The sequence below is a fragment of the Globicephala melas genome, chromosome 5, assembly GCF_963455315.2.
Source record: "Globicephala melas chromosome 5, mGloMel1.2, whole genome shotgun sequence".
Classification (NCBI taxonomy): domain Eukaryota; kingdom Metazoa; phylum Chordata; class Mammalia; order Artiodactyla; family Delphinidae; genus Globicephala; species Globicephala melas.
This window is the reverse complement of record NC_083318.1, coordinates 93,601,881-93,623,540: the sequence shown is the minus strand read 5'-3', so window position 1 is coordinate 93,623,540 and position 21,660 is coordinate 93,601,881. Positions and strand designations below refer to the sequence as shown.

At 40.7% G+C, this 21,660-nt stretch overlaps 1 protein-coding gene across 1 annotated transcript in view; it reads left to right on the top strand.

The window, feature by feature from the left end:
- SCARB2 (scavenger receptor class B member 2) overlaps positions 1–21,660 on the top strand; it is a 68,830-nt gene that overhangs the window by 28,530 nt on the left and 18,640 nt on the right. The window contains exons 3-5 of the mRNA XM_030877912.2: positions 11,210–11,357; positions 12,164–12,352; positions 18,258–18,349. Coding sequence (XP_030733772.1) covers positions 11,210–11,357; positions 12,164–12,352; positions 18,258–18,349 — 429 coding nt within the window. The remainder of the gene's footprint in view (positions 1–11,209; positions 11,358–12,163; positions 12,353–18,257; positions 18,350–21,660) is intronic.

Below are 21,660 nucleotides of genomic sequence, written 5' to 3'. Positions count from 1 at the left end.
TTCAGAAGATCCAGAAAATTTACTCCAAAAAAATAGTCTAAGAGGGCTTCCCTGGTGGCACAGTGGTTGAGAGTCTGCCTGCCAATGCAGGGGATGCGAGTTCGTGCTCCAGTCCAGGAAGATCCCACATTGGGGAGCGGCTGGGCCCATGAGCCATGGCCGCTGAGCCTGCGTGTCTTGTGCTCCGCAACGAGAGAGGCCACAACAGTGAGAGGCCCGCGTACTGCAAAAAAAAAAAGTCTAAGAAAATAAAGGCCTTTGTTGTACAGGTGGACGCAACGAGGATTGAGAAGACAAAGGTCCCTTATGAACTGGGACCCCTTATGACAAATTTTCCTGAGAGCTGGCACAGCCAGACAAAAAGACTGTTTGGAATCCCAGTCTATTTGACGGGCTGTCAAATGTACATCGTAGGTGTACTTTCCTGATGGCGGACACTGTGCTCTCAAAACACAGAACAAAATGCCTAAGACGATCAAGTAGAACATTTACATCTCAGAGGCATAGGGAGAGAAATGCAAGTTCCTCCTAAATCCTAAGAGGGCTTTTGTTCCTTTAAGTTCAGAAATCTGAAAAGATATTTTATCAAGCTGGCTTTCTCTAACTGGGTATGCAAAAACCAGTTTTAGAATGGCAAAAAGAGCCCCTTCTCAGCCATTTTTAGGGTGAGATTTCCTTAGTTCTCACTTAAGTACTTGCAAGTATAAATTCTGTACATCCCTAAACCTGGCTGGGTTTTAGTTGTTAGTTGGAGGTTGGCTTTCTGATACCCCTCATTTCTCTGTTTGAGAAACTGTTTCCTATTTTAAAGTTGAATTTGTCAGGAATAAAATTTACTAATGAAATTGTGTGATGGGCAATGTGCTGCTTGTGAGCTTAACCCCTCTAGGTGTTACCCTAGAGTCACTTCTGCTCTTCTACGTGTCTCTTCTAAAACAACCATTGGTGCTGGGATCAGTGAGTGGCCAACTCTCATACATGGTCCCCAGACAAGCATGTTTTAAACTAATGAGTGGATTTCCTTATGGGACTCTGCTTCCATCACTCCCATAAATGTCTTAGTTGCCTGAGAAAGCCATAACTGACTGGGAGGACCCTTGTCCCTCTTCCTCTGAGCAAAGCTTTCATGTGATATCTTCACTTTTATCCCGACAGAGTCTGTTAAGGTAGCCAAATTGAGGAAGGATGTCAGGTCAGCTTCCTACTTAATCACCTAGTCCAAGCCTCCTTAGGGGCTTTCAGCTGAGCAAACTCGTCCCAGTGTTTATCACCTGAGGGTAACCTCAGTGTCTTTCAGTTGAGCAAATATAGGCACCTCTTCTGGAACCTAAGTTCAAGGATAACCTACCCCTCATAGTGAGGAGTTTAACAACCTCTGAATAAACTCAGGATCTTCAGCTAAGAGTGGGAGATCCGGTACCAAGAGAGACTCACTTAAATTTGTCTGGACTCGTTGAGGAGGCAGACTGGCACAAGGGGCCCTGCTGGTGTCAAGGCTCTGGATCCTTGTAGAATTCAGGCGAAGGAGAGAAGTCTGCTCTGGGTTTTCATGGCTGCCAAAACTGCTGACAAAAAAAAAAAAAAAAAAAAAAAAGGCACAACATAAGAGCTGTGAGTTGAGTTTAGTCTTACTGAGGCCTATAGCCCAGGAGACAGCCTTTCAGATAGCTCTGAGAAACTGTCCCAAAGAGGTAAGGGAGGGGCCAGGATATATGTGAACTCTTTTGCTGGAAAGAAACACATAGTTGAACATCAGAAAGTTACTGCTAATCACAAAGAATAGACATTTCAAGTTAATGATTTAAGTTGTTTTCTATGTATGGGAAGATGCAAGAATCTAGGGTCATTGAAATATTTCCTTAGATATGAACCTTGACTATCTAGGGGCTGATATCCAAAGCACAGAATGCTTCCTGTTTTTCTCCATCCTGAATTCCCCTCAGGCTCACTGTCGGTGGGCTACTGCAGTGGCTGATGGCTTGATCTTTGTGGAACTGTAATTGCAGGCAACATTTTTGTTTTTCTTTACATGAGCCATATATGTAATTTAAAATTTTCTAGGAGTCACATTAAAAAAATAAAAATAAACAGGAGAAATTAATTTGAATATTTCATTTACCTCCAAACTACTTAAAATAGTATCATTTAAACATGTAATCAATATTCAGAATTATTAACAAGGCACTTTGCATTCTTTTTTTCATAGGAAGTCTTTGAAATCCATGTGTATTTTACATTATAGCACATTGAATTTAGGACTAACCACTGTTCAAGTGTGTAATAGCCTCGTATGGCTAGTGGCTACCATAGTGGACAGCACGGTTCTAACCAAACTCCAATTAATTTTACAGCCCTAGACACCCTACCCTGTCAGTAAGCATGCCGTTCCCTCAGTCAAGAAGGAACTCCACCACCTCTCTCTGTTCTCCCCTAGATTTTCCCTGACTTTGAATGCACTCTGCCTGGTATGTGATAAAGTGAAAGGAAAGAACCAAATCCTTTCATCTCTGAATATCCAGTGTCCAGTGAATATCTATAGAATAAGTGAATGAAACATCCTCAGCCGTGGTTTAAATCCACAGGACACAAGTGGCTCAGCTGGAACCCCAGGACTGAGTCAGGGAAACCCAGGACCCAAGGACAGGTTCAGGAAAGGGGAATAGGGTCCTGAAAATGAGTGACTTTGTTTAGGAACGGCTACTCACATGTGCATTACAAACTGCTAAGTGTTCCTAGTAGGGTTGAGTGGGCTGTGAACTGGGATTTGTAGGAAAACCTGGCTTTTTAGGGAGACCTACAGCCCCTCTAATGGGTCTTTTGTAATCATTTGGTGGATCTGATCTCTGTCACTTATGACTTAATTATGCTATTGTTTAGCTACATGGGAAAGACAGAACATTCCAGTAGCTCTGCCCCAGTATTTGATAGTCCCACGGGTTCCCTCCAGACTGAGTCAGCTGTGTGTGTGCAAAGAAGGCGAGGGCATGCGGCCCCCCATTGGTCAGTGTGGACTGGCCTGGGGTGGGAGTCTCTGAGATGGGGAGGCCACGCTGGGCAGTGCAGGGCCTGATTGATTGGACACACAATTTACAGTGGCACATTCCCCATGACTTTCACGTATTCATGAGTTCAGAATATTAGTGTTTTTGGAAAAAGATGGTGGAAGTTCCACACGTAGATAAAAAGCCAGTCAGTCTGGTTTAAGGAATGTAGTGTGTTATTTACATTTTTATTAAGCTGTGGATGGAGCAGCCCTGGAACAGGTCTGTTGACACAAAGCTAATTTGCCTCACGATCCTGTTGCTTAGTGACCTACTTGCCTAAAACTGTATCCAATGGCTTCTGCAACCTTTTTGAGATTTTTCATTTTGTCCGGTTTCTTTTTCTATTTTGCCTACTATTTAGCATTTCAAGAATTTTTTAAAAAATTAATGTGTCCAAGGGCTCTATCAACTAACTTTCATGTTTCTAACATGTATTTGCTGAATTTACAATATCCCATTAAACATCTTCTCCTTGACTTTCTTAGTTTTGCTGTTTGGATTGTTAATTTCTTTTATAAGGTCTTATTACTGCTTTGATAGTAAGGAAAAAGATGTGAGGGACAAATATTTCCTAAGTGTTTTTTAATTATTATTCACTGACCATTAAGTAATACTGGATTCCAAAGTAATCAACATGTACAATATCATATATAGCATTACCTTTAAAAGAGTAAAATATATTTTATATTATAAAAGTAATATATATAAGCAGCAAAGATAAAGTTGAAAGTACAGGAAAGTAAAATAAAAAAACTACTGCTACCCTCCATGGTTTCACTGTCTCAGAGATAACCAGTGCTAATGGATAGATTCTCAGTCATTTTCACATGGTTGTGTCTTACTTTTACATGGTTATACTGTCTATAATTATGCATGTTCATGTACATACGTGTATATTCTCACTTAATATTACATCAGAGGTATTTTCCCATGTATGTGTTAGTCATTATACAAATATATTTTCGTGATGATAATATTCAAGAGATAGAGGAAATATATTACTATACTTAACCACTCCCTTCTTCTTGGATATGTCTATCAGTTCTCGTTCCATCCTTTGGTTACCACATGGATTGAATGTTCTCCTCATGTTTGCCAACCGATTGTGTTTCCACATTCTTAGTTCTTGTCCTTTGCCAGTTTGCCTGTCTGGGTTCCAGTGTGTTCATGCCACTCCATAAGCTTTTTATATAATAACGATGTTAACCCTGTGTCACAATTGTGGCAACTGTTTCTCTATTGTTTGCTTTTTTTTTTTTTTTTTTTTGCCGTACTCAGGCCTCTCGCTGTTGTGGGCTCTCCCGTTGTGGAGCACAGGCTCTGGACGCACAGGCTCGATGGCATGGCTCACGGGCCTAGCTGCTCCGCGGCATGTGGTATCTTCCCAGACCGGGGCACGAACCCGTGTCCCCTGCAACGGCAGGCGGACTCTCAACCACTGCGCCACCAGGGAAGCCCTTGTTTGCATTTTTAATTTTAAACTTTATATGTAACCAAATCTGTAATGAACTTTTCTATCATTTCTGAGTTTAAAAAGTCCCACTTCCTTCAAAGGTTTGATATTCAAGTCTATTTTCTTGTAGTTCTCTTTTTTTCACATTTAATTTCTTATGGATCTAATTGTCTCCTTACAATTTAGCCAAGATAGGAACTTAGTTTAAAGTTTCAAATGCTGTACTCTTATTCCTTTGGTCCTTTACTCAACTCTGAGCCAAGCTATATATATATATATATATATATATATATATATATATATATATATATATAAAAAATACCAAAGAGATGGTAAAAAAAAATTTAAATGCCATGGTTTTTGTTTCCATTATTGTAAGAGGATGCTTATCTCTTTTTCTAAACCTGACTCACTCTACTCTGATAGGACCGTTTTTCTCAAAATAGAAACAGAAATAGCTTTAGATAAATCAGTTTTTTAAAAAATCAAAAGTGAGAAAAATAGAAAAAGATCTGCTTCTTATCCTATACAAAAAGGTGGCGACCAGGTGGGTTTTAAATGCATGTGGAGTCCTGGGTGAGCCAGCAGGGTCAGGGTAACACTTGGAGGACGGGGAACCATTTCCATCTTCAGCAGTGAAGCTGTTTCTTATACATGGCCAACAAACATGGGCCACCGCCCACCCCCTACCCAGTGCTTTTTCTCCGAGTCCTGTTCTGGACTCTGGGTTTTCAGTCTTTCTCCTAGTTGACAAGGCAGTGATGATAGAAAGTTCAGCAGCCCGCTGTTCAGACTCCACCTTTGGCCGGCTTTCCTGCTCTGCCCTCTCTTCTGGGTCGTCCCATCCACTCTGACTGCACTTCACTTCCCTGCCATGCCCCGAGCTGCAGGCTGCTGTTTTTTTTTTTTTTAACATACACAAAGTTGGAAGAAGCTTTTTATTTATCTATTTTTGGCTGTGTTGGGTCTTCATTGCTGCGCGCGGGCCCTCTCTAGCTGCGGGGAGCGGGGGCTACTCTTCACTGTGGTGTGCGGGCCTCTCACTGCGGCGGCCTCCCCTGCTGCAGAGCACAGGCTCAGTAGTTGTGGCGCATGGGCTCAGCAGTTGTGGCTCATGGGTTGCAGAGCGCAGGCCCAGGAGCTGTGGCACACGGGCCTACCTGCTCCGCGGCATGTGGGATCGTCCCAGACCAGGGCTCGAACCCGTGTCCCCTGCATTGGCAGGCAGACTCCTAACCGCTGCGCCACCAGGGAAGTCCTGGCTGCTTTTTCTAAACCGCCTCTGCAGTGCATCATCCTCTGCCCCACCACAGTTTTCTCACCCTCCACTTAGGAAACACATCCTGTGCTGTCGTGCGATGCTGCCTGCCTTGCTCTCCCTCTGCCTCTGTCTGGGAGCCCCTCCACCCTCCCACTCCCGGGAAGCCTACTCCTTCTGGAACCAAGTGTGCTCCTGCCCAGTGTTCCCTCAGGACACCCATTCCAGTTGCCCACCCCCCCTGCCCCCGACCTAGCACCTTGGGGTCAGCTTCAGAGCTCTTTCTACATGTGAGGTAGCCCTTTAAACGGCAGCCTGCTCTGCTCTGCTGAGGGCAGGACCCAGGTCTTAACATCTCTCCATCTCAAGAACTTAGCACAAGCCCCCTCCTACATGATATTAGTAGCTAATGTTTCCTAAAGCACTTAGTATGTGCCAGGTAGTGTTCTAACTGGATGACAAGCTTATGTGGCTTTAATTCTCACAACAACCCTACAAGGAAGGGATGCTGTTATTTCCATTTTACAGATGAGGAAACTGAGGCACAGAAGTTAGTAATGGATGAAGCCAGGATTGAATGCAAGCCTGACAATGAGATCTCAACCCAGACTCTACCCAGTGTGTTCAGTCACTTCTTATAGGAATCCTCAACAGGGAGCATTGGGTGAATGGAGAACAGAAATGACTTGGGACATTGGGTTATACGGTGGTATTGAATGTATCTAATTTATCCAACACCTCTGAGGAATTAGATATTGCAGAGATGTTAGTTTTCCAATTGATTAAAATTATTCCTTTTGGTTTCCTTATCTCAGGCGTATTTTTTGCCTTCTGTGATGGTGAGATTTTGCCTAAACATTCAGTAGGTTAAAAATTCTTTTTTGTTTTAAAAGGTAAGAACTTCTTTTAAAAAAAGGTTTTAAATGAAATATCTGTAAAATCAATTATGTATTTTCCTGCTAGATTAAACAGTTCATGGGGCATAATCAACCTTTTCTTAGTGACTAGGGCTATCATTGTGATTAACAAATAGTAAACTGTATTCTGCGCCTGTGATGTCCTGGGGCGTTTGACATCAATCAGTAGGATTAATTAGTATCTACTAAGTACCAGGGACTATACCAGGCACTTTCAAGTATGGTTCCTTAATTAATTGTCTAGGCCTGCGATTTTGCTTTGCCTTTTTGTTTTTTTAATTTTGTTTCTATTTCTGGAAGCTTCTTTGGTCTTCTCTGACACAGTAGAGCACTAATCAGTCACTTCTTGCTCTCAGTCTGCTGTTCACCAGGACAGCGCCCTGCCTCTAGCTGACTATGGTTGATCAGCTATCGGGAGATTTGGGTAACGAGACTTGTTGCTCTTGTTACTAAACTCCCTCTCCTTTTGCTGTGACCTCCCTAGGGTCACCAGCGTGACAGGAGTGCTTGGAAGGGGAAGCCTTTTGGGTTTCCTCTGACTGTCACATGTTGTTTTGAAACGGAGGTCCCTTGCCATCCCTCCCCTTGGTTTTCATGGCCTCTGCAGAGCTGGAGGCCACTCCTGACAGCCCTGTGACACTGTCTCCCTTCAGTTAGATGGCTCAGCAAAGGCTGTGTGTCGGCCATGCCCGAGGACGGCTGGTGACTGAGGGAAGTCTCCTGGTTAGCTCTGAGTGACCTGACATGAACCCTTTGTGCCTGCCAAGGGAATGAAATGTTTTTGTGGTTCGGGAACCCTTGGCTTTGACTTTTTGAAGTTTATTGAGAAACCAAGTCAAGTTACGAGGCAGAAAGCGATTGGAACATCCATGTGCAATTTCCCTTTAAAACATCAGGTTCTTACAGGGTAAGCAGTAAAGAAAACATTTTAAAAGTCATCTTCAAAGTCAGTAAACATACATAGACATAAACGAAGCAGGCTCTAGACTTGGAATTACTCAGGCCTCTAGGTGTATGACCTAAGGCTCAGTGAAAACAACAAAAAGTCTTGGGAAGGTCATCGATTTTCGTCATCAGTTAGAAAACTTGGCAGCGTTGGTCCCTGGCTTCTGAATCTGTGTTGAATCCCAGCTCTTGACTGCCGGGCCCAGCTTTCTGTGAGTGCAAGGAAACTGGCGTTCACCCTGGGGTCGCTTTTTCTACTTCTAGTTCCCTGGTGGTCAGCAGGGCCAAGCTGGGATCCTGGGCCCCGATCATACACAGCTTCTCCTGGAGAAGTCTGTCCTTTCCCCTTCCGTGGAGGCGGCTCTGGGACCAGAGTGGGGGAGGGGCCCTCTCTGCAGGCACCTGCCTTGGCTCAGACAGGGATTTGCCTTTGAAATTTCTTCTTTTCCTCCAGCTTCTAACAAATCCCTTTGCATTCACTTAGGTGTAGTCTCAAGGAAGACCTTGGACATGAAGTCAGGCTACCAAGAGTCTAAACCCGGGTCTGACACTTCTTGGTTAGTCCTGGGAAAGTTACATTAGCTGAATCTCTGTTTCCTCATGGGTTATGATTTCTCTATGAGAGGGTTTTTGGTTGCAAGCAAGAGAAACCTCTAATTTAAGTAAAAAGAGCGTGTATGGGAAGGCTATAAAGTGGGTTACAGCTCCCAAGGAAACGTGTAAAGAAGAAAGGGGCAGGGGCCGGGGAAGCTTTGTAGACCCAAGTCCCAGGAGCCCATGGGTCATCTGTGCGTCCTGGGAGAAAACATCTGTCTACTGTGTTTTCCATCCTGAGGCTCTGTGCTCAGGATTCCGGGGCCAAGGAGAAGGAATTGGGTACCACACCACTGCCCAGTGCAGGAGAGGAAAGAAAATGAGGGCTCTGACCAGCAGAAAGGGGAGTGAGTATCTAACAACCAAACGTCCAGTGCAAACACCCCAACCTGCAAACTGCACAAGGCTTTTAACAAGTATTTGTACGTATTCCTCGCAAACTGGAAGAGCGTGGACTTTTTTTCTCTCATACTTATTTAGATTTGGCAATTGCTAGAGGCACTCATTGGTTTCATCCTAACAGTTAGTAAGCACCTACTAGGAGAGACCATCTGATTCAGAGGAGAGAGTACTAGGCAAGAATTAGAAGACTTGAGCTTAGGTTCTGACTCTTCCACTGCCCTGAGTCCCCATCTGTAAAAGTTGGACGAAAATACTTGCTCCGTGTGTGCCACAGGCTTGTTAGAAAGATTAAATGATATCAAATGGCGTAGTGTGGTCAAACCCTTGGAAGAGCTGTACAAGTCTCAGATATTTATATTACTGTGTGTAGCTTGGTGCTAAGTACTAGAGAAGAACGAAGACTCATCTGCTTTTACGTATAGGTATGCACTTGTTTATTGTTTGCTTGTCTATTTTTATTTTAAAATCTAGAAAAGATTTGAGGCATACAAGTTTCTTAAGCTTACTTGCAATCTACCTGAGGCTTCAAGCTAATTTCTTCACAATCTAGATGACGTCACTAAGCATTTTATAACTGAGTGCCAGGCTCCATGGGTGTTAAGGGATGAGAAACCCCACGTGTGGCTGTGGTTGGGAAAGGCCTCCGGAGGAGGTGGTAGCCCCACTGCCTAATGCCTTCGTACCTTTGTCTAAATTAGCTCTGTTCAATCGAAATATAATGTGAAACACATATGTCATTCCAGGTTTTTCTAGTAGCCACATTAAAAAAAAATAAAAAGAAACAGATGCAATTAGTTTTAATAATATATTTTTAGTTTACTCATTCCGTCTAAAATAGTATCATTTCTGAATGGATAAAGAAGATATGGTACACACACACACACACACACACACACACACACACACACACACACACACAATGGAATACTACTCAGCCATAAAAAAGAACAACATTTTGTCATTTACAGCAGTGTGGATGGACTTGGAGAGCATTATGCTAAGTGAGATTAGTCAGAGAAAGACAAATACTGTATGATATCACTCATCTGTGGAATCTAAAAACTACAACAAACTAGTGAATATAACAAAAAAGATTCACGGATATAGAGAACAAGCTAGTGGTTACCAGCAGGGAGAGGGAAGGGGGGAGAGGTCGGGGAGTAAGAGGTACAAACTATTAGGTATAAAATAAGCTATAGGGATGTATTGTACAACACGGGGAATATAGCCAATATTTTATAATAACTATAAGTGGAGTATAACCTTTAAAAATTGTGAATCACTGTATTGTACTGTACACCTATAACTTATATAATATTGTAGAGCAACTGTGCTTCAATTTAAAAAATAAATAGTATCATTTCAACATGTAATCAATATAAAAAAGTTGAGATATTTTACATTTTTTTTTTTTTTTTTTTGGTACTGGTTTTGAAATCTGCTATGTATTTTACCCTTACAACACATCTCAGTTCCAATTAGCTACAGTTCAAGGGTTCAGGAGACACAGGGCTACCAGGTGAGACAACACAGCCCTTGATGAGACAGGAAGAAGAACAGGTAAGCGGCAGAGAAGGAATAGACATGGCAATTTAGTGACCATCTACTATGGACCAGGCAGACTCAGGACTGGCGTGAGGCATTTGATTGTCAAAACATCAGTCCTGTTTTTATATAAAATTTTGATATTTTGTTCATCATGAATTTTTAGCATTAATTTTGATCTTTTAAAATTGCATTAAAGTATTATTTGTTTTGACTACTGAGTGTTTGGGCACCTCTTACATTTTGTACCCAAGGCAGGTGCATCACTTCCCTCACCCTAGTCTCAGGCCTGGCACCAGACACCTCCTACCAACTTTGCTAATACCTCATCTGGGGGCACTCACAGACACCAAGCTGAAATGGATATCAAAGCCAGGAGTGAACTCCTCTAATTTACTAAACCTTAGGCACTCATTTTGTTCAATGGATTTTTAATTGAATTCAACTTAGAAATAAAAAGACATTGGTAAACACATTGAAATTGAATTTATGAACTGAAAAATTTGAAAATATTTTGGGACCAAACTATAACCCAGGAGAGAGTTCACTGGCTTTGATTCCCTAGTTAAGGTGACCCTTGACCATTGCATTTCCCAAATTATGAGGGGAAAGAATGAAAACAACACTTTTTTTTTTTTTTTTTTTTTTGCCGTAAGCGGGCCTCTCACTGTTGTGGCCTCTCCCGTTGCGGAGCACAGGCTCCGGACGTGCAAGCTCAGCGGCCGTGGCTCACGGGCCCAGCCGCTCCGCGGCATGTGGGATCTTCCTGGACCGGGGCATGAACCCGTGTCCCCTGCAACGGCAGGCGGACTCTCAACCACTGCGCCACCAGGGAAGCCCAAAACAACACTTTTTTCCTCTCTCTGGGGCGTCATTTCCTTTTCACATTATAGCTTAAATCTCCAGGGTTTAGGGGGTCAGTATCTGCAGTCTCCCTCAATATGGGTTGTACTGGGAATGTTATATTGAAAATAACTTTGATGCTGAAAGAAAGGAAAAGTGTTACTTAGTAAAGTGTTGCCTATTTTCAAACGAAATCCTCTTCTTCTAGGGAACTCAGAAACAAAGAAGATATTCAATTTGGAGATAACGGAACAACAATATCTGCCGTGAGCAACAAGGCCTATGTTTTTGAACGAGATAAATCTGTTGGAGACCCTAAAGTTGACTTACTTAGAACATTAAATATTCCTGCACTGGTAAGTAGGCATTTTAAATCTCATTATTGTGGATTTTAGAAGAAAGGAAAAAGCTAAGTTAAGGCCATTATGGTTTTACCTTTAGGAGCTATTAAGTTATATATGTGTGTGTGTGTGTGTGTGTGTATACATATATATTTAAATATATATATATATATGTGTGTGTGTGTATGTATATATTTATATTTTCCCCCTTCTTTAAAGTTCGTTTCAGACTTTTTTTGAGGTTTTTCAAATGTGGCCTTTTCAAATGGTGACAGAATGTAAGTTTTAGGATTTTTTTCACAGTTTCTTCCTGTGTGTTCATATGAGGCCCAGGAGACTTCTTCTATCCCCTCTGAGGTTCCCACTCCAACTCCTGGGTGACCGCTACATATGCAGCTGGACACTTATGGTGGACCCAGGACCTGGAAAGTATTAGATCCCAGGTCTGGCCCTGCCCAGCTGGCTAGTGGGGCAGAGTTTATGGGGACCCAGCCTCTAACCCGGATCGGGAGGAAGATGGTGCCACCTTGTGGCTAAAGATGCCAATATATTGCAAGAGTTTTTCCCCTTCTGTGGTGTTGGGAGAACTCTGAGAGTTGCGAGTGAGGATGCTAAAATGACAGTTACAAAATGTAATACTGAGAAAGGACAATAAGTGAAGAGTCTTATTCTTCACACTCAGCCAGAGAGGAGCTCTTTGGTTAACCTCTCAGCTGTTTGATCTCAACGTTTTACGTTTACGTTTGCAGCCCCCTTTGCTGAAGGGGCAGTAGGAGAGTGGGGTGGGGACACTGCTCTCTGAATGTGCCTGTGTTCCTCAGACCGCCATGGAATGGGCCAAGCTACCCTTTCTCCACGAGCTCATCAAGGCCCTGTTGAAGGCGTATCAGCAGAAGCTCTTTGTGACCCACACGGTGGATGAATTGCTCTGGGGCTACAAAGATGAGATCTTATCCCTCATCAACATTTTAAAACCTGACATCTCTCCCTATTTTGGCCTGTTCTATGGGGTAAGTCCATTTTTCTTTTCACAGATTCTTTGTTCAGCTGAGGAGGAGGGCATTCCAAGACAGATTTTATCTTCACTTCGGGTTTCTTCTAGGAGAAGACCAAAGTTGCTTGGAATTCTAGATCTCTTGTAGAGTATGGGAAAAATAAGAAAGTGCTTTAGTAGGGGAAAAAAAAAATTTTTTTTTTTTTTTTTTTTTTTTTTTTTTGTGGTACGCGGGCCTCTCTCTCACTGCTGTGGCCTCTCCCATTGCGGAGCACAGGCTCCGGACACGCAGGCCCAGCGGCCATGGCTCACGGGCCCAACCGCTTCGCGGCATGTGGGATCTTCCCAGACCGGGGCACAAACTTGTGTCCCCTGCATTGGCAGGTGGACTCTCAACCACTGCGCCACCAGGGAAGCCCATCCCACAATTTTAACATGCTACCAGTGCTGACTTTGAATGAGTGTCACTATGAAAAATATATAGAGTGTGCTGTGCCATTAATCGGGTGCAGTCTTTCAAAGTGTCATAAATTTCAGTGACCAATGCCGAGTCTTGTTTTGATGACTTGGAGACTAAACCCATGGATCAGTCTGACAGAGGCAAATAAGAAACTAAATAGGGATGTGATAGTCCATTAAGAGTGGGAGCTACTTATTAGGTTTTTAGACATTTGTGAAAGAGGCTGGATAATTTGAAACTCTGTGTGTCCCTCGTCTATGATTTCTTTTGTTTATAAGTGGAATTTTGTATCATTTTTGGCAGATTTTATTTACTTTGGCTTGAACCCCAAAATATCAGTATTCACGTAATTATTATTCAAAGCGTATGTTATTGCTGCCTGAGTTTCCAATGAATTAAAATGAAAAGCAATTAAAAATCTATCCCCCCCCAAAAAAAACAAAAAAAAAAACTTGAGTAAAATGGATAGCTGGAAGGTTGGTAAATGACAAACTTAAACTCAGGAAGAGAGGTAGGTTCAGGACAGGATATGGAATTATGATGAATTTCCCCATCTTTAAATTTGTGGTTATTCTCTGGGTCTAACTACTGGAGAACCTCACCCTCATCATGTAATCTCTTAGCATTTCAGTTGCTTAGTGGTAATAATACTGCCCCTCTACCTTCAGGGATATATAAAACTTAAAAACTGTTCAAACGAAATGGTAAACAACTTTTAAATATTATCTTTGCAAGAGGAGGGTGGTCCTAGGAATAGGGTCCCACCACCCCTAAATCCTTCACTCTGGGCAAGCAGATCCAACAGATGTTCCCTAGAAGCTTCCGTCTCACAGGAGCCAGCTTCCACAGGACCAGAGGAAGCACCGATTTCTTGTTAAGCTGTGACTAGACTCCCTCCTAGAAATAATTTCCAGGAAACTTCCTGCAGAAAGATACCAAGGTTTCCTTAAGCACCCTTTGGTCCCAGTGGCTACCATCCATCTGCCAAGTAGATCCTGTTCCTAATATCTCAGTATTTCTCTGATAACTTTCATTGTATAGCTTGTTTTTTGTTTTTACACTGACCTCATCAAACTTACATAACTAATATCCTTAAATACCTGTTAAAAATGTACCTCACATTTACAGACAGATTTAAAAATTGGCCCTTTTGCTTTCCCGTGGCAAGGATGTGTGGTTTTACTTTGTAGTTTTTCCCTCTCTGCCTCTCCTTGCAAGCACCACTGTAGCTCTACAAGGCCCTGTTAGTGAAAAGCCCTGGCATTGCTCAGTTAGATTAGTACCTGGTGTAGATTTCCCACATGCAGGAAAACAGCGTGAGACTTAGACTCAGGGGGCCTGGATTTGCATTCTGACTTTCTCGCTTAATAGCTATGGGACTTTCCTGAACCTCAGCTTCATCATTTATAACTTGAGGCTAAAGGTATCTACACTTCAAAGTCTGCTTAGAATGGCCAAATGAGAGGCCACAAAAGTGCTTTGCAAACTATAAGTTGCAACACATTTTAGGAACCATTATTCTTTTTCCCCTTCCATGACCGGCTCAAAATAAAGACCCTGAATTAATATGAATGACTGCTATATGTTTCCATTTGGGAGCCAAATAAACTGTCTCTAGTGTTGTTGGTAAAAAGGCAAAGGTGTTTTTTGTTCAGTTTTTCATCTGCTCTGGCCAATCCTGACTCCGTCTCCAGCAGCACAGAGGTCCCTACTTGGGCCGTCATTCATTCAAGACCGGGACAGACCACGGGCTTCTGCACCTCACTGGCACCTCCTGCTCTGTACCCATCTGAGCTCGGCCTGAAATCTTTCCTTAATCTCAGTGGCGTCTGCCACATTCCCCTCTGATCCCCTAGGCCTGTGTGCCCGTTCCACCTGCTCCAATACACGTTGTGATGAAAAAAGAAAACCTTAGTTAAGGCCGTTGAACACTTTTCCTTCAAAGACTTTAATGATGAAACAGCCAAACAATTAATGGTGCGGGACAGGGTGTGTGAGTGAGAAGGTTGAGGTAATACAGACAGAGTGTTGGCACAGAGCTCCTGAGAACAAGGGACCTGGCTGGATATCAGGTGCTCTTATTTGCGTACTGGAAAGCCAATCAGCAAATCTTTACCCGTTGATTTTAGGGTACCTCTGTTTTCCTTGGCATAAGAGAGTTCAAGCACCTCCCAGTGAGTGTGGGTTCTTGGATGTCTAAAGCGATGGTGGCTGGGGAGTATCCTTGAGAGGTCAGCCAGTCCAGCCAGTTGTACTGGGAGGATAGATTATGCATGTATTACGCTGGTGGTATGAATGTTGTCTTATTCTCAGAACATTTCTCAACCTCCTGCAGTGATATGTTCCTTGTATTCAACCCACAACCCTACTGCAAGAACACAAAACCTATTTATTCCTGCTTGTTCTCAAATAACAAAAGTTCTAGCAAGTAACAGGGAAGCATTGACATTCAGTGTCTGACTCTTGGGCCAGTAACAGCTGGGGAGAACTCTCGGACATACTCTGAAATATTTAAATGCTTAACCACTTAGCTTAACCCACATCTGAGTTCATTGGAGAACTTCAAGAAGTAACACAAGCATTTTTAAAATTTGGTGGTTCAGCATTTTTTTATGTGAATTTGCTTCTAAATTGTATGTTCATATTGTTGCCCTTAAAGAGGAGTCCTTTCTCATATCTTAAACTCATGTAAAATTTCACATGTGGAACACAACATGACTATTAGGTATGTGGACCATGTTGATATATTGACATAGTTGGTGAAGTAGTGTTAAGTGACAAAAAGAAGAACCCAAGTAGGCAAAAAAATTGAAAAAAGAATTCACAAAAAGTATGAATTTTTTTTATGGAAAATGGCTGAATGAAAAAAAGAGTGTGAATACAGAAATGCAAAAAGAGATAAGAAACCCCTTTTTTGTTGATCCAATAAGCAAAGTTTAACAAAAGGCGTTTGGGGAATGTAAACTGATTTATCTTGCTGTTTCCACTGGGTGACCTTGAGCAACTTGATACTATGTTTCAAAAGTTTAAAAAACGTTCATGTTGGGCTTCCCTGGTGGCGCAGTGGTTGAGAGTCCGCCTGCCGATGCGGCGGACGCGGGTTCGTGCCCCGGTCCGGGAGGATCCCACATGCCGCGGAGCAGCTGGGTCAGTGAGCCATGGCCGCTGGGCCTGCGCGTCCGGAGCCTGTGCTCCGCAGCGGGAGAGGCCGCAGCAGTGAGAGGCCCGCGTACCGCAAAAAAAAAAAAAAGTTCATGTTTTTTTATCTGGCAATTTCACTTTTAGTGGTCTATTTAGAAAATAAAAGCACGGAAAAAGTTTTTAGCCATAAAGATATTCATACATTATTTATAGTAGCAAAACAATTCAAAACTAAATATTCATAATAAGAAAATGTTTAAATTATTTCCACATAATATTATGGGGTCATTAAGTTGTACCTAGGAAGAACTTTCGATAATACGGGAAATATATTATACACATAAGTGAAGAAATTGTATATATGTATACACAATTGTATATATGTATAAAAATTGTGTATAGCAGATACTATATGTGTATGTTATATATAATATATCTTAGTTCTATAAACAAATTTTGTGTAGAAAAAAGACTGAAAAGAAGCAGACCAAAATACTAAAAAATAAATACATGTATGTTGTTTCTTGAAGTCCTCCATTTAACTCAGATGTGGTCTAAACTAAGTGGTTAAGCATTTAAATGTTTCAGAGTAACCCATGCTATTTCCCAGAAATCAAAGCTCCATCCCAGATGAAGAACTTGTAAGAATGTACCGTGTGTCTGTCTGTGCCATTAAGAAGTGTAACTTGGAAAGAATATACAGCTCAAGAAAACTTTAATTGAAAAATGGGATTATATTAATACCACTTTTTTTCTATTCAAGTGTAATTGGGTCCTGGCCCTAGATTTATGCTTTTTTATTTTTTAATTGAGATATAATTCTCTTAACATAAAATTCACCATTTAAAAGTGTACACTTCAGTGTTTTTTAGTATATTCACAAGGGTGTGCAACCACCAGCACTTTACAATTCCAGAGCATTTTAATCAGCCCCTCCCCGCCCCCCCCAAAAACACAACTTGTTAGCAGTCATTTCCATTCCCCCTCCCACCAGCTCCTGGTAGCCACGAATCTACTTTCTATCTCTATGGATTTGCCTATTCTGGACATCCCTATAAATGGAATGAAATTCATCTGAAATCATATAATATATGATCTTTTGTGTCTGGCTTCTTTTATTTAATATAATGTTTAGAAGATTCATCCATGTTGTAGCAGGTATCAGCACTTCATTCCTTTTTTACGGCTGAGTAATATTCCATTGTATGGATATACCACACTTTGTTTATCCATTCTTCAGTTGATGAATATTTGGTTTATTTCTGCTTTCTGGCTACTATGAATAATGCTGCAAATGGACATTTGTGTACAAGTTTTTGTATGACCATTGGATATAAACCTTGGAGCGGAATTCTCTTGAGTATATCCATAGGAGTGGAATTTTGGAGTCATCTGGCAACATTATGTTTAACTTTTTGAGGAACAGCCAAATTGTATTCCACAGCAACTGCAACATTTTACATTCCTACCAGCAATGCAGGAAGGCTTTAGTTTCTCCACATCTTCACTAACAATTGTTCTTTTCCTTTTTTTTTTAATTGCCATCCTCATGGGTATGAAGTTGTATCTCATTGTGGTTTTGATTTGCATTTTTCTAATAACTGATAATATTGAGCATCTTTTCATGTACTTATTGGCTATTTATATATTTTCTTTGGAGAAATGTCTCTTCAAATCCTTTGTCCATTATTTAATTGGGCTCATACTTTTTAAAACCATAAAGTAATAATATGGTTAATATGGGATTTAGCAAAATAGTTCCTCTATTCCCTAGTTGTGGTTCAGTCTCATGAGGCAATTAGGCCCAACTAGGGCAGTTTCAATTAGGCCCAACTAGGGCAGTTTCAATTAGGCCCAACTAGGGCAGTTTCATACAGATTAAATGTGTTAGTTACTGTATCAGTTAGGGTTGTCTAGAAAGACACAATCAATGGAGATCTATATATCTGTTCAGGAATTTATATTAAGGAATTGTCTTATGCACTTGTGGGTCCTGGCAAGTGGCAAGTCTGAAATCCATAGGACAGGCCAGCAGGCTGGAAGCCCAGGCAGGAGTTCTATGTTTCAGTCTTAAGAAGAGAACTCCTTTTTCTCCAGGAAACCTCAGACTTTGCTTTTAAACGCTTCAACTGATTGAATGAGCCCACCCACATTATCAACAGTAATCTCCTTTACTGAAACCGAACTGATCACATCTACAAAACACAGCAACATCTAGAGTATTGTTTGACCAAACAACTGGCCACCGTAGCCTAACCAAGTAAACACATGAAATGAACCATCACAGTTACTATAAATGACCATATTCACTTATTTTCAGAAAAATGGGACTAATGATGGAGACTATGTTTTTCTAACTGGAGAAGACAATTACCTTAACTTTTCCAAGATTGTGGAATGGAATGGAAAAACGTAAGTCTAATGATTTATTGGTGTAATTATTTTTTCAATTTTCATTTAATTGAACGTCCACTTTTGCTTTATTTCAAAGAAGTTCAGCACTATCATTTTTTGGATGAAAAACCTATAAATTAAAAAAATCTATAATTATGTAAAATATCCTATAATATAAATAATATAGTGTAAATGTGTAAAATTATTATCTTGTAAATCAAGATTGGGAATCACAAGCCAATGAAAAGTTTTGCTCTTCCGCTTAGTCATTGAATGATATGTAGCTGCAGCGCAAATACTTCTCAAATCACTGCTTGTTTTGGGGGAAGGAGAGAGGTTCTTTTTTTTAATTTAATTTAGTGATTCTGCATTGTTTGTGTATTTTTTTTAAGATGAAATACATTTGAGTTCAGCATTATAGCATTTCAAAATATTTTTAATGTTTATAATTTATAAACAAACTACCTCCAAATAGGGACTGAGGCAGCTTGCAATAAAGCCACACGTAAAGCAGAATGACTTTTTTAAGTCATAGAAATTAGGAATCTTCGAGAGAAAAGGAGGCTAATTCTTCAGGAACTATGGTAAAAGGGATTTTGTTGTTGAACATTAAATTTACTTCGCAGCTTCCCAGAAATACAGGCAAAAAAACTGGCGTGGAATATTATCTGCACAACTTTTCTGTAAAGCAAAAACTGTTTTTAAATTTTAAGTTTATTTAACTTTTTTAAAACACACATATCCAGGTACATACACATACATTTGCATATGCATGAGGGGGCGCATGTGTGCACGCACACACATTCCCAAGGATATAAGAACCCTAAAAGAATATGAGAAACTGGCAACAGTATTGCCTTTGGAGGGTTAACTAGATGACTGGGTACTGAGCTGGGAAGGAGATTTACTTGTAAACAGAATATAGCTGGATTTTGTTTTAAACCCAATCTGTTATTTTCTTTCCATATTTTCTTTCTCCTTTAAATAGGAGAGTTTAATCCTTTTATATACATGTTGTAATTACTGATACATTTACGATATAATGATATATTATTTGATATATTGAGACCCATTTTGACATTATTTTTCACCCTTAGCTGGTTTATATCTATTCTACCCTTTGATTGTCTTTAACAATTTTTTTTCTAACAGAATCTAAAGCTATCTATTATCTCTCTTCTTCAAATGAGACAATAACTTTACCCATTTCTTAATACCCACACTTTCTATATTATTCTTGTCTACAACTTGTTTCACCTTCTTCGGAAGCCAAATATAAGTAAAATTTCATTATTTTTATAGTGAATAATTAAATATACCAACATATTTTATGAATTTATTATTATTTTTCCTTCTTACATCTTCCCCTTGGATTTAGTTTTCTTCTTGCTGAAGGTCATTAGTACAGTAGTTCTTAAACAGGGGCAATTTTGCTCTCTAGAGGACATTTGGTGATGCCTGGACACATTTTTGGTTGTCACAACTGGAGGTTGCTACTGGCATCTACTGGGTAGAGACCTGGGATGCTGTTAAACATCCTGCAGTGTACGGAACAGTCCCCCACAAAGAATTAATCAGGCTCAAAATGTTACTAGGTTGGGAAACACTCTATTAGTAGTTCCTTTGGTGAGGATCTGTGGGTGGTAAACTTTCTTAGACTTTGCATATTTAAAAATATCTTTATTGCACTTTCAGCTGTTAATGGTTTTAGTTGGGTATAGAATTCTAGGTTGACAGTTCAGAATTATGAAGATGTTACTCCATTGGCTTTTGATATCTATCTTCTTCCTTGGCCTTTTGCAGTTTTAGTGCAACATATCTAGATTTGAATTTATTTTATTTATTCTATTTGGCCCTTGGGGCATACTTTCAATCCAAGGTCTCGTATCTTTCGTAAATTTTGGAAAACTTTCAGCCATTATCTCTTAAATTATTGCTTCTCTGTTATTCACTCTATTCTCACTACCCTCCCACAAACTCCTATTAAATATTTATTGGAACCTCTTGATATATTCTTTGTATCTTGATCCTTTAATTTTTAATCTTTCTGAGTTTATATTTGTATAAATTCCTTAGAGCGATCTTTCAGTTAGCCAATTCTTTCCAACTACCTACAGTCTAGAGCTTATCCCTATATGGAGTTTTTCTTTCAGAAAACTTTTTTATTGTGTTTTTATTCTGAAGGTTTCTATTTTTCATTCTTTGGGTCTCACTACTCTTATCTCATTCTTTTTTGTTTGTTTTTAATAATTTACCATTCTTTTTTAACAGATGTTATTCTTCCATTTGTCTCTTTGAGGATACTAAACAACATATTTATTAGCCAGATTGTTCAATTATTTTAATTTCTTCTCAGGTGAATTCATCTCATTGTTGATTTAGTATAAATCAGTATAAGTTTCTTTCATTAAAAAAAATGTTGACTTGCAGAATAATTATTTGGGAAGTCTGTCTGTTATCTATCTATCCATCCATCCATTCTACCATCCATCTATCCTCTCACCTCTCCCTAGGTAACACTTTTGCAGTTGCCTCCATGTAGCCTACCTAGGAACCCCAACACCAGTACACATGGTGGGTCTCCACCTCACGATTACCCAGGGTTCATCACAGATCTGGCCAAAGGGTCAGCAGGCAGCTTGACTCAGGTTCTGGATGTGAGGCTGTGCCTGGGGCTTTCTGCCTCTCAGCAGCTCAGCTTTGCTTTCTTCGGCCTCTCTCGCTGACCAGAAAATCCCTGCCCCCAGATCCTGGTTTCACACCCTTGCTGGACCACTTTTAATCCTCATTAACCTCAGGAGCTAGACTTGCAGATCTTTCTCCTGGCTTCCAGACCTGCAGTCCAATGGGCTGGCAGTTGTAGCCCTACTCACAACTTGGCAGTTATCACCTTTCATTGTCTAGGGAGATGTTCTTTTGTGTTTGAGTAGGGTATAGACCTTTTAAATGTTCTCTTTTTTGTTCTGTCAACCACTGCCCTGGAAGATGTCCTCAATTCACGAACTTAGAAGGCCACCTTGACCAGAAGTTAGAAGAATTACTATTTATTGCCTGTCCTTTCCTGTCTTTTGCATTTTATACCATTTTTCAAGGAATTAATTTTTAAAAACCCGCCATCTCAACTGTGCTCTCAGTGAGCATAAAGGTGATTCAAGGTTAAACTTTCTTCTGACCCAAAAGAAATCCTCCCTTAGCTGTTTGGAGGGGGAGACAGTTAATGCTCTGTCACAAATATTATCTCCCTGCAATATCTGTCCAGGGCTCATCTGTCCACGGGCAGGCTGTGAACAAAGCTACTGTAAATGCCAAATGGATCACTGCTTTAAGTA